Raw genomic sequence first — 12615 nt, forward strand, 5'->3', positions numbered from 1 at the left:
CACTCGCCCAAAATAGTCAATAGCCAACTGCTGCTCTCGCGACATGGAGCCAAGATCCGAGTCCTGGAGGAACTTTAAAAGAAGGCGCGAAGCTTTCTTTCTACATGACTTTTCCGCGTGTGTCGACTACGTCCTGAAGGAAACTGAGGGGCTCCTGTATTTTTGAGGGAAGCAAACTGCACACACCTTTACACGCAGTACATTGGACAGCACATAAGATAATGTTCTATATTACCGCACACACCACGTGTTGAACATAGCGGAGACGATATCAGACTCTATTTTCGTCTCCAGGCGCAGCACACCCTCCTGCTTCCCTCTTGGTCCTACCGCATTATCTCCTCACTACTCGCCTTTAAGCAGCGCACTTTGGCAGTTTAATTGGTTATGAACTCCTCTTGAAAAACTTATAATGTTCACCAGAAAAGATCTCGCCCTGGGTTTTGCTTCAGGTGCAGTATATAAAGAAGGTGTGCCGACGCTGACAGAAAATGACTTGGCGAGCGCTTCGACGCAAAGTTGGAGCGAAAAAGGCTGCAGACAAAAAAAAATCATTTCAAACTCGAAAAATTGTATAAAATCCCCGCTTACACAACTAAGTTATTGCATTAATTGTTCTTGCTGCGGTGAACCAAACAGAATGCTCGCAATAGCGGTGAGATCATGTGACCAAAATGGCGGCGACCGTGCTCCCGCTCTGTAAATCGTCTGTAGATATACGTTGGAAATTTCGTGTTGACACTTGCCGTGCGTAACGTGCGCAAGGAGGAAAAGTGAAGGCGTTACCTAGTTAATAACTATCGGTTTCAAATACCCTGTGCTAACTGGACACGCGTCCACTTCGGCCTGGTCTGATTGGTTGCAGCCGCAAATGCGGAGGTGCCGGCTGCGTGCCGAGAGCTGACCCGTATTTCCAGTTAATTCATCTTGACTGAAAGTGCCCACGCCATATCATCAATAATTGTACTGCAAAAAGTGAATATTAGAAATACTGTGGTATAAGTACCACCGATTTAAGCTAAAGCGTTCGAAGGCAGAAGCAGGCGGCTGTGCTTGATTAAGAGACGGTGGAGCTTCGACCCAACTAACGTGAGTCGATGCGGCGACGGCATTTTGCCATTTTCTGGAGCAATAGAACGTGTGCGCTCAATGCCACGCCCATTTTGAGATGTCTGCTCAGTAGACACTCCCAGAATATGGGGCCTGATGTTCTGCAACACACCACAAGTGATTCCACTCACTTTATCTATCAGTGCACGTGTAATCGAATAAATGCGTTCGTGCTAAATTCCGGACATGCGTCCGTATTCTGCGACTCTTGGCAATTTCCAGTCGCTGAGTCCTTTCATCGCCCTGTAGAAGACTCAAAATTCTAACAGCATCAGGAGCACCTCTGTATAAGGTTTCGCCTCGTAGTCACAACAGCTCATTCCGTAATCAGGAAAAAGGCTCAGCACCATAGGAGACGCCTTCCTCCTGTTTTAAGCCGCCATCACCATAGCCTACGCTGCGCGTACGGGCATTCGGCCTTTTCTTCTTGATGTTTGCTTTCCTGCCTCATAGCAGCAGGCCGAGTCATTCCGACGGCGGCGAAAGATTTTCGGCGCTGTCCACTCTGGACTGTTCCTTTCTCCTGCAGACCGCCTCCATGATGGCCGCCGCGCTCCGTGCTCTGCTTTGCGTGCTCCTGGTGGGCTCCGCAGCGAGCTCGTACGCGGGGCCGGCGCCCTACGCCGGGACAGCCTCCAAGAACATGATGGACGACTTCGAGCGGCTCATCCACTCGTTGGTGCCGAGGGTGATGCCGGCTGTGTCCGAACTGGTGGGCAGCACCAACGTGAGCACCGCCTGCGCCGCGGGCCTGTTCAAGGCCTTCCTGGCGATAAGGAAGCACGAACCCTGGGTTCTCAGAAGTGAGTGGTGCACGCTGCAGACATTGGCTTGGCCATAGACGATCCTGAATTCGAGGTATGAGCGATGACAGAGCTTGACTCTTGTTAACGCTCATTTTTGGCTATCTTATCGTACCAACTCCCTTGTTCTCGAAAAGCTTGATTTCGCTTCGCTGCCGCAGTCGCACCACAACGAGGCGTAATTGTAATGACTGGATTTTAAGGTGCAAATGCTACGCTCCGAGCTATGAGAATACTGATATTGCGAAAGGCCCCTGGCTAACTGCGACCACCTGGCAGGAATCTCAGCATTAGAAAATTCCTGCATATATCTTCCATCGTAACTAGACCTCCGCTGAACTCGGGAGATGAATGTCATAGCTGCTGAACAACCATGCGGCGATGTTAACCAAATTTTCAAGATATGTTCTTCTGGTCTGCTTTTCTTTGCCCTTCTGCTGGGCCTAGCGCCGCCTATCTCTAACGAGTGTGTACCTATCGTTTTTGCATTCATAATAACTGAAATCTTTTCTAGGGCCTCTTTACTGCCCTGGTAAGCTGTACGTGACAATAATTCTCAGAGACTGCATGGAAATGATCAAAGAGAAAATGATGAAATTACTTATGCGCACATATGATGTCTCGTTGAATGGGAAGGAAGGCCAGATGGTGCTATTTGTAATTCGAAGAATGAATCTTCAACTTTCTTTGCTCGTATTGGCGCGAAAACACGCGTTCGTGTTACAACAATAAGTACGAGTGCGAAATGAAGCGGATTGCGTAATCACTCCATCACGCGGTTCGCCCACTGCTGATTCGTCTTCTTGTTTGGGGCGCATAGTTAATTTTTTTGTGGTGCTTCAGTAAAACACGCAACATCGTCGAAGCCACACTTGGCATCAACCATTCAAGGTCCGTATCCAGGAAGTTGTTAGCCCGCTTAAGAACAATTAATGATTTGCCGCCGATTAATGCCATCCAAAGGAACCTCTCTTGAAGAGGTTATAAACTTGACTTCAGATCATATGACGGTGGCTGTATCACACACAGCACTGCTCGAATTTAGTGGGCCAAATTACAAAGTGGCTAGAATAGGGGACGAGGGCTGTCCATGCACGGAAGTATGGCCTCATCCGTATTGTTTTTTCACCTTCATTTTGACGTTTGCAGGCATGAGATAAATTCTGGAGTGGACAGTATAGTTTTCAAGCTTAAAAATTTCACGTTATTGCAATTTGACTACAATGTTAGCCCATCCTTGTGGTTTTTCTGCCATATCGTGTGGCTACGGCGAGTAAGGAAGGAAAGAGGTATGGTGAACACATGACAGGCTAGGGAGCTAGTCACATACTCAGCCCAATTTGCCCATGACCGTTTAGTTTCCTGCGCATGAAGAACTGAGATTGAAAAAAAAATGACTGAAATTAAGCGCTGTGAAGGACTCACCTTAGGCGACTGTTCTCTTTTCATCGGCGGTACTGTCTACGCATCTTTTGACCCGACTTATCGAGTGTAGGAATATTTCACACAATCTGAGAAATCTTAAAGCCACGCCTGGGGAAAAAAGTTTCCGGGACGCGAGTTCTAGGAAAAAGGCTTATTATAGCTCCACCTCGCTACGCCCCTTAAAAAATGGCCTATAGACAGCCTACACACTTTTTATAGACTCTATTGCCTTCCTACCGATATTTATTTGTCTCCTCATAGTCTATAGAAGGTCTAAAAAAAATGTCTTCTAGAAGTGTATGGCCATCAATCTATAGATGGTCTATAGACTGTCTATAGGATTTGTATTGCCTATACACTGTTCTCTTGGGTTCGTCATGGAGAGTCTACAGACTTTATAGACAGAAGTATATGGACAGTGTACAGACTGTTTAAAAACGTTTTTGTAAGAGCCAGTCGCCTGATATTGTATGAAGGTATTAAAGGCCTAAATGCTCCTTCCTCTCTTCACAATATCAGGCGACTGTGTAGCGAGGCGGAGCTGCAATAAATGTTTGCCTAGAGCTCGCGCCTCGGAAAAATCTGTCCCCAGTAGTACAATAGTGAGGATGTGAGATTAAAGAAGGTTTGAGCATCCACTTATTGACTACTCCATAAATATGTGCGGCAAACAACGCTTGTTTTGTTTTCTAGCTAGTTTTTCTTTTGGTGTATAATATCCAAAAGTCATTTTGAAATTCAGTGCTGAACCACAAAATTCAATCTTGTACAAAATTTTCCTCCTCACACTGCTTACTACTTTAGTTACACCAGCGTTGAAGGCAGCTAGAAAATATTTGGATGACTGAGCACTAATATAATTTTAGCACTTAAACTTAGGTCATTACACACTACAAATGCACGAAGTGGTGAAATGACAACTAACGACACGAAGGCAGATTTTTCGTTTGGGATTGTTCGAGCCGGAGGATAAAAGCGCGGAAATGCGACGAATCGCGCCAAAACCATTCAGCCCTGTTCGCGTTTCATTTTCATTCTTTCCCTGTTCAATAGATGGAGCCACCACGCCGCAAAAGTGCTGCTCAGTTCTTATAGTTGCGATAAATTTGGGAATCGGCGCGTTTGTCGGAAGGTCTTTTTATGATGTCAGTATCGGCGTCAGATTTTCACTTTTCCCTCCCTCGCTCAAACACAAAAACACAAGCGCGAACTTAATGACTCCTTTTTTACCGGTTGCTCTAAAAGTGCACAACGAATGATCTGTCATCGTCTGACCTTCCATGCTTAATGTTTAATTGCACTGCTATGGTATGAAGGCCACAGCGGGCCCCCAAGTTTAACGGTAAGGATCGAATCCATGCATGAGTTTCTACTAAACTAGCCTGCTACACCCAGTAAAGAACGCGATCAGTAATACTCCAGGTAGGAAATACACTGACAGTAAGACAATGTGGTTACAAATAGGCAATTAAAAAGAGGAGGTGGGGCGGGAACGCGAAAAAGAAAGGTGACAAAGGAAGCGCTAAACGCATCACGCCAGTAAGCGCATAAAGCAAATTTGATTACTATATGGCGTACCTGTATTTTTCCAGACATATTTGAAGATACCAGTACAAGACAATATAATGTTTAATCCTTTTCAAGTCTGAAAATCGTTTTGATGACGCTTAGGACTTGTTCTGATCGCTCTTTTCCAGTATGGCTTCTGTTATCCGGCAGAACTTTGTAGGCATGCTCATCAGTCCTAAACTGCCACGTACAAATGCAAGGGCGTGATCTTCTGTAACAGCAGTATTACCTCCAGGCAGGTTTTACACAACTGTCTTCGCATGATGTCTTCGTGCAATGTCCTTGGACGTCTCTGTGCAATATCTTATCAAAATAAAATGCAAAGTGACAAGAACCGCCTTTTCATCGCCAACGTGGTTCGTGCTCCTTCCCTCTCTCCCCTTTCATCCACTTTGCCTTGATTCTTTTTTTTTGTACACAGTTTCATGAAATTGGAAAAACTTAGTGTGCGTTCGTGCAACGACTTTGTTGACAAAGCCGAGCTTCACACAGTGCAGAAAACTGCGATATTTTGGCCTTTCTGCACGTATATATGGCAGGCAGTGTCAACTAAAAGTTAATCTGCATGTATTTTTTTGTTCAGTAGTTAGCCTTGGGGATAGAAGCTGAGTTATTTGATTAAACTAAAGGCAGCTAAACCAGACATTATTCTCGTCGCGCGTATGCGGGAACCACATTCGAGAGCTCAGCTGCGTGCCCCCGAACCGAACGGGACTAATCGCAGTCTGCATCAGCTCATTATAGTAATTGTTTAAATACGCGTCTGCTTAGGATGCTGCTGATTTTTACGCGTGGTCTGCAAGTACTGTACTTGAAAAATGCGTTACTTCGGCCTTAGGCGATTCTTCTATGTACTTCTTGTCTTTCGTGTTTGTCTTTCGCATGTGCTATAATCCTTCGTGAAACTATGAACCATCTAGCCCGTCTGCAAATTCTGTTGAAGGTATAATATTCATTACCTATTATAACTGCTGCTGAATGATTCAAACAAAGCGTTTTTCGTAGCGGCGAGCGCTTCCCGATAAAAATTGGCTGCTGTGTACAGCGTAGATTTACTGCGACTGAGCATGTTGTAATGCGTAGGGGAATTCTCCGTTACCGTGTCCATTTCAGAGCCAAACGAACCGTTGTCACATAATGAAAAGAGCAGCGAAGAGGTTCTTTTTTGATTCTTTATATATCCACCAGCTACTGGCTTTCCTGGAGTTTCCTGGGAGATAAGCAACTTTTTTCGCGAGGCTTCAAAGGAGAGAGATAGACATATAACAGTCTATTGGAAACTAATAAAGAGTTTTATCCATCCATCCACATAGTGTTTCGCAACATTGGAAATGGCAAAATATGAAAACCTTTTTACTGCCTGGCTGCACTTTATGCCCTAAAAATGAGACTAATAACCACTATCGACCAAAATAAAGAATAAAAAAGGGTATGCAGTTGCTGGGTGATTACATCCTGTCCTGCCGGCGTTTTGCACCCCAGATAATTAAGAATTTGCAAATTTCTCTCGCTCGATTAGGGCTGCCGTTTACTATTTCCGTCCTCCTCTCCATCGACGCCACCGTTAAAGGGCTCGTCCTAGATCCGGTGTGTGAGTTTCTTTAGAGATATATTATGCAAACCGGGATATTTTTGCGTTAACGCTTCTTTTTCCTTTCTCGCAAAATTTGTTTTTTTCCTTATTTATTTGTTTCCTCGATTTCCATTCCTATCATCCCAAAATCTTTCAGAATCCGTTGCACACCTTCTCTTATTTCTAAATCTTTATTTATGAACTGCTTGAGCTAAGTCTGAGCAAAGTTTACTTCTGCTTAAGTCATCACCAAACTCTGGCCAATCTCTGGCTCCTTCAGAGGCAACGACATCAACTAAAAGCACTTAGACCCGCCGCAGCTATAAAGGGGCAGCACCCGATGCCACTGTCAGGTACGTAACGTGCGTTACGTACCTGAAAGCGTTAGGAAAAGCGATAGAATGCACCGACTGGAATGCAAGAATGCGCGATAAGTAGCTTTCAGAACGCTTCAGCAGCACGTATACCGGCATCAGATGCATACTTTGCCTCGGAGCCGGCTAGCGCAGCTCTTTTGTGTCGTGCGTATGCAGCATTTGCTTGTAAAGGCTCCTAGGGGATGAGGAGTCTACTGTTGAACTCGCGTTTCGTTTGCGTCATTGTTCCGCAGATGCGACCGCACCGGTGAGACAAACAAAGAGGAAAACCGAGAGCGAGCGCCGAAGCGGTGTCCTCCGTCACTTTATGGAACCTATTGGCGGTCCTGGCGACTTCCGCGTGGCAGCACATATATTTACCCCCTACACTTTCCTTGACCTACAAGGGCTTTGTGCGCCTTGTTTGTATGTTTGGTTTCACTCTCCCCGGCGGCTCTTAAGATGCCCTTTTCCTCCTTAGTGTGGTGTGGGGCCCCGCATCTGGGCGCACATCCCCCCCGCGTAATGGCAGCGTTGAAAGCGGTGGCTGAGTCCCCAGCCGGCACCTGGGCATGCGCGAACCGTCGCGCAGGTGCTTTTGTTCCGACACCACTGTATCGAGACTCAATGTGCTCTAATGGGCATATATATGGTGCTTAACATCTGTTAGTGGCCGCGAATTTAGTAACCTTGAAGCCAACTCTCAGGCAGACATCCCCAGTGCCCATCGAGGTCGAAGGCACAAGCAGGGGCTGAGATCGCACGACATTAAGGAATTTCTTAAAGAAGCTTTGCACGCTGAAGCTGCATCTTGGCTACAAAGAACGCCCGTACCACATTGTCACATTTAACGCTCACGGCAAGCTTAGAACAGGCCAGTGTTTGTATTTTTGGCTATATCAAACTGCGGCTAGAGTGGCGAAGAAAATTAGCCGCGAATTTATGCGCAGATGCTGAACACGGCTTAGCCACCAATCAACTGCGGAGGTTGAGGTCACAAACCCCGTCCGTTGAGTTGCACAGCGGTCGAGAGGGAAGCGTGGGCTCACACAATCTGGGGGGAATAGGTTCCAGGCCAATGCGCACTGGGCGGCACCGAGAATATATGCGCCTGTTGGCGAAACAGATCCTCTCATTTGCTTGCGCGGGGTCAAAAGCAATAGCACAGATACTATTAAATCTTTACTTTCAAGATATAAGATAAATTTTGTACTCAGTTGCACAGCATCCAAACAAACGTCCTTCATCCGTTTTCGTCGCAAGTAATCTAATGTCGCGCATGAATGTTACGTTTTTAACACCGCTACTCCCTGTACTCGCTACTTGAGACGTAGCGTTTCGCCTTACACAGCTGACTTTACTCTGTGCGAAACTTTGGCCTGCAGAGTCACAAGTCTGCATTTTGGCCTCTGGCCAAGCAACCTTAACTTACAACCTTCAGTCTATCCAAAATATGGGCCCTGCGTTGTCGAGTATAATTATCATTTTCGTTATGAAAAAAGTGGGGGGGGGGGCGAAAAAATATATAGTCCAAGAAAATGCGCCAAGACGACATGCTCTGATGAGTGCCTGTCCCTCCATACTTTTTTCCTGTTCGTGCCTCTTTCACGTTCTTTTTTTATGGTCACCCAGGTTTTTACATCAGTGAATGGATTATTACCGTTGTCACGCCTGCATCAGAACAGCGGTAAAGCTGTCAATCTATCCATTTTCTTATACTGCTGTAAATACAGCTGCCTTTTCTTATTTCACAAAGTTTAATGCGCCAATTTAGGAAAAAAAATAAGGAGCTTATTCTTTCCCTTTAATGTCTGTCATTAATGTTCAAGCCCCATTGCGAAATATTAGTGACGCGCTGCTAAACTTACAATAAAAGCGATTCATTTATGAGGCCAATATAAAACGGCTGAAATTGCCTTCTCGCAGCCACCGCCTCCATCTCAGTCCGCACACGTCCGAAGAATGCCATCGGTGAAGCATTTTGTTAATCTTTTATCATTTCTTATACTTTTTGCTTCTCATGACTTTAACCTCATTTCTCCTGCAACACCCATGGGCTTCATAATTTGTCAATTAATAGATAAAATAAATAAACCCAGGCCGCACTTGTAGAAATGCTAGCACCGAATAATTGCCAAATGCGATGGTAATTTAGAAAGTACGTCAAGCTTTTCGAGCAGTTAAGAGAAGAATAAGGACAGGTGAAAGATCAAGTGAACGTAGACTTGCTGAAAGACCTCAAATGTTTCTGCATTCAGGGAGTTCAAAACCCTGCATATAAGGCTTCATGGCCTCAATTGTGCCGGCCGCATCGAAGAACGTCCATTTAATACTAACTAATAAGAAGGTAATAAACCTATTAGCCCATGATCTCTTATGTACAAGATGTCTACTAAATTATTCAGTAATAGCGCCAGGGAAAGCCTCGGCAACAGTTACCCTACGGTAAAAGTTAGGTTTCGGAAAGGGTTGTGGAGAATAGCTCATACTGATATCACCGAGCACGGCAAAGAGGTGTGCACAACATGCGTAGAAAACGCACCTAGAAGTGGGTTTTGTATGTAGCATAAATTGACAGGTGATCATACAATGAGATGTTACAAATTTTCGATGGGAGTACTGGTTTTATGCTTCGCTGTCACATTTTCGCTTTCCCAGTGACAGCCTTGCCCCTGGGTCTTTGATTTTGGTTTATGCGGCTTAACATCTCAAAGCTACTCAGACTATGGGGGCGCCGTAGTGGAGGGCTCTTGATTATTTCGTGGACTTCTTTAACGTGCTCTGACAACGCACAGCACATGGGCATCTAGCATTTCGCTTCCTTTCACCATTTGATTTATTTGATTAATTTGATTTCACCGTCTCTATTTTGTTCCGCTGCTGCGTAGGGGCCTGGAGACTTCTGGAGGGCGGTGTTAGGTTGAGGCTTTGCGTGGGTGGCTGTTGGGTAGATCCTTCTGGAGTGTGTAGGTGGGTCGGTTTAGGGAGGGTTCGGACACTCAGACAGCGGCATTTTCGCCGAAGGAGGACTGTACTGCTAAAACAGTAAAAAACTATCACTTTAACCCAGCAATGAGTGGTAACGCAGGCATCGTGCAAGCAAGGGATTGAAGGAGCGTAGGTTAATATGACAGAAAATACCTTCCAGGACTGCCAGGTGGCAATGATCTTTTATATATTAGGAATGATAAAAACTGATCACCGATCACAAAGGGTGCCAAAAAAGAATGCATACTTTCAGTTTTGATCTGACTGTATATCCACAGAAAGTAGCCAGGGAGTTATCTTGAATGAAGTAGGTTTAGGAGTTATTAGGAAGCTAAGTCCATCCGATTCACTGATGGTATCGTCCTACTAAGTAAGCGGCGATAAATTACAGTTCATGATTGGCGATTTGAACAGGCAGTGGACGAAGATAGCTTTGCAATTTAACGTGAACAAAACTAAAACCATCAGCAACCCTCCGCGAAAATAATAACTGCTTGAAATAAGAGTTTTACTGGAAGTGGGTGAGGGTTTCATAATTTTTTCCAAAGAAAGCAGATAACGGAATAATCCTGCCACTGCTTGCCTATACGGGGCCGGAACTTACATGAAATTGGAGAAAGTGCCAGTGCGTATAAGACCAGCGCAGCCAGGTATGGGTTGGAAAATAATGAATGTAAGGTTAAGATACAAAAAAACAGCATTAGTTAGATTGCGAACACGAGTCGAAAGGGATGTAGCTCAAATTAAGAATACAAAATGTACCCGGACTAGACATGTGAGGCACACAACAGATAGCGGACAGTCCCTTTGTCGTATAGTTCAGTCTAACCTCAGCAGGCTGCACTTCGTAGGGGCCTCGCCCATTATATCCATTTAGAGTCGTATTCAGCACCAACGCTACAACATCATAAGCAGAAAAGTGCAGGGCACCACACAACAGCGGTGTCTGGCATTCCTCTCATGGTAATATTACTCCACGTTCCTGGCGCAAGCATCTCGAAGAGTGCTAAAAATAAGTTTCTACATATAAAGAAACTATGACAGCTACCAAGATGCGCCTGTTCGTTCTCTAAATTCAAAGTATGGGACCAAGCGCCCATGAAGTTCAGCAGGATTCTCAAAAAGCCAGGGCCCACGAAGCGTTGCCACACGGTTTTAACAGCACACCCTTGAGCAGATATCCAGAAAAGAGAGAAGCATCTTACTTCTAATGCTGACGGAATGAAAATCTAGAAAGACAATTTGAATGATGACAGATTTCGTTAATCTTGGCTTGGAAACCACCCATTTACATCAGTGCGCGGTATCGACGGGGCACCGGAACAAAAAATTCCTATGTCGCCATACCATTCGCGTCGCACCTGGGTTTGTTAGTGACTTATAAGCAGCCCATCGGAACGGAAAAATGAAGCGGCCAGATATGGTTGGTTTGCGTGCCCATCGATTCTTGGCGGTATATTGCGGCTAGTTTTACGGCACTTGTTAGCTCGCAAGAGAATTCAGCGTATTGTTCATTCTTGGGTCTTGTCCACAACGCAATTCCTGAAATTCTAGAAATGGTGCAACCCTGTAAAATGACTGCTTCTATCTCTGCTACTTACACCGGGTGTTTAGGCGAAGCCCGCGACTAATATTTAAAAAGAGGCTTGATGAGATATAAAGGTGGAATTTAGCGCCTTAGTAACACTAGTGTTAGCGGACATCAGAAAACAGGCGAATCACGTCAACTACTACACTCAGCACCTAATTTCTAATACTTATCATTTTTAACTATTTCACTCATTTCTAGTTGACTGTTAGCAATAGTATCAGTTTCAGAAACGTTACTACCCTCAGAACTGTGGCTCAAGATATTTTGGTCATCCCGGGCTTCTTGTGCTTCTTTGCCGCGCGCACAGCAACGCCTACCAGTACACGTCACTCACGCCCACGTGCGACGAGACCCTATCTCATTCGAACTGCGTCGCTCGCAGCTGCAGTCCAGACGGGAGAGGCGAATCATGCGGTGTACACGAGAATATCGAACGCTGCATGATGCGCGGCGCCATAGGATGAGAACGGGAGCTCTGACCTTGAGACCAGCGACAGCAGGGCAGTTCTTTCAAATGTGCAGCAAACATGACATTGTTGGTTTTCGAATATTCCACTGATTGGATGACAAATTGGTAGATTTGGTTTATGTTAGAAAATATTTGCCGTGCTAGTTATGGGCTTTCAAGGAATAACAAAATCACGAAAATTTAATTACATGCAGACGATTACACACATGAGCAGGTGGCGTGAATTTTTCACCTTATTATTTCACCAATTCACACGGGTATGGAAGAATCACAGGTTTCCGACAAAGAAATACGAATGCACCGAATTCGCCCTCGAGCACATACGCACATTCTTGGTACTGAAGGGAGCATGTCGAAACCTTTGCGGGTGAGTTAAGAGAAAGAAAACGCTCAGAAGCATATATCCGCCTTTGCTTCGGGTGCGCGCCGTTTGAAACGCTACATGAGCGGCGTCCGAGTACCCAGCTTCCCAGGTACAGAATATTTTTGAATGGAACTCATCTGCTGCAACGAAAAGTAATTTCGACAGAATTAATTCAACAGTTACGGTATTAACGGTAAGTTATGGCGAACGAAAAATTACGCGCTGGTGATTAGAGCAGTAGTAAGAGAGTACGCCTTAAAATTACTGTTTTGTTAGACACCCAGGCTACCATTTGGGATACAAAGGAAGACAGACACTCTCGCTCATCTGTTTTGACTTACTTGTTTACGCTTCTTTGTCGAAACAA

General features: G+C 45.1%; 1 protein-coding gene across 1 annotated transcript in view; it reads left to right on the forward strand.

The window, feature by feature from the left end:
- The first annotated feature begins 1651 nt into the window (after positions 1-1651).
- The window catches only part of LOC144115214 (nose resistant to fluoxetine protein 6-like), a 53109-nt gene continuing 42145 nt past the window's right edge, over positions 1652-12615 (forward strand). Inside the window, exon 1 of the mRNA XM_077649492.1 lies at positions 1652-1913. Within this exon, the coding sequence (XP_077505618.1) occupies positions 1652-1913 (262 nt within the window). The remainder of the gene's footprint in view (positions 1914-12615) is intronic.

Source organism: Amblyomma americanum, chromosome 1 (assembly GCF_052857255.1).
Source record: "Amblyomma americanum isolate KBUSLIRL-KWMA chromosome 1, ASM5285725v1, whole genome shotgun sequence".
NCBI classification, from domain to species: Eukaryota; Metazoa; Arthropoda; class Arachnida; order Ixodida; family Ixodidae; genus Amblyomma; species Amblyomma americanum.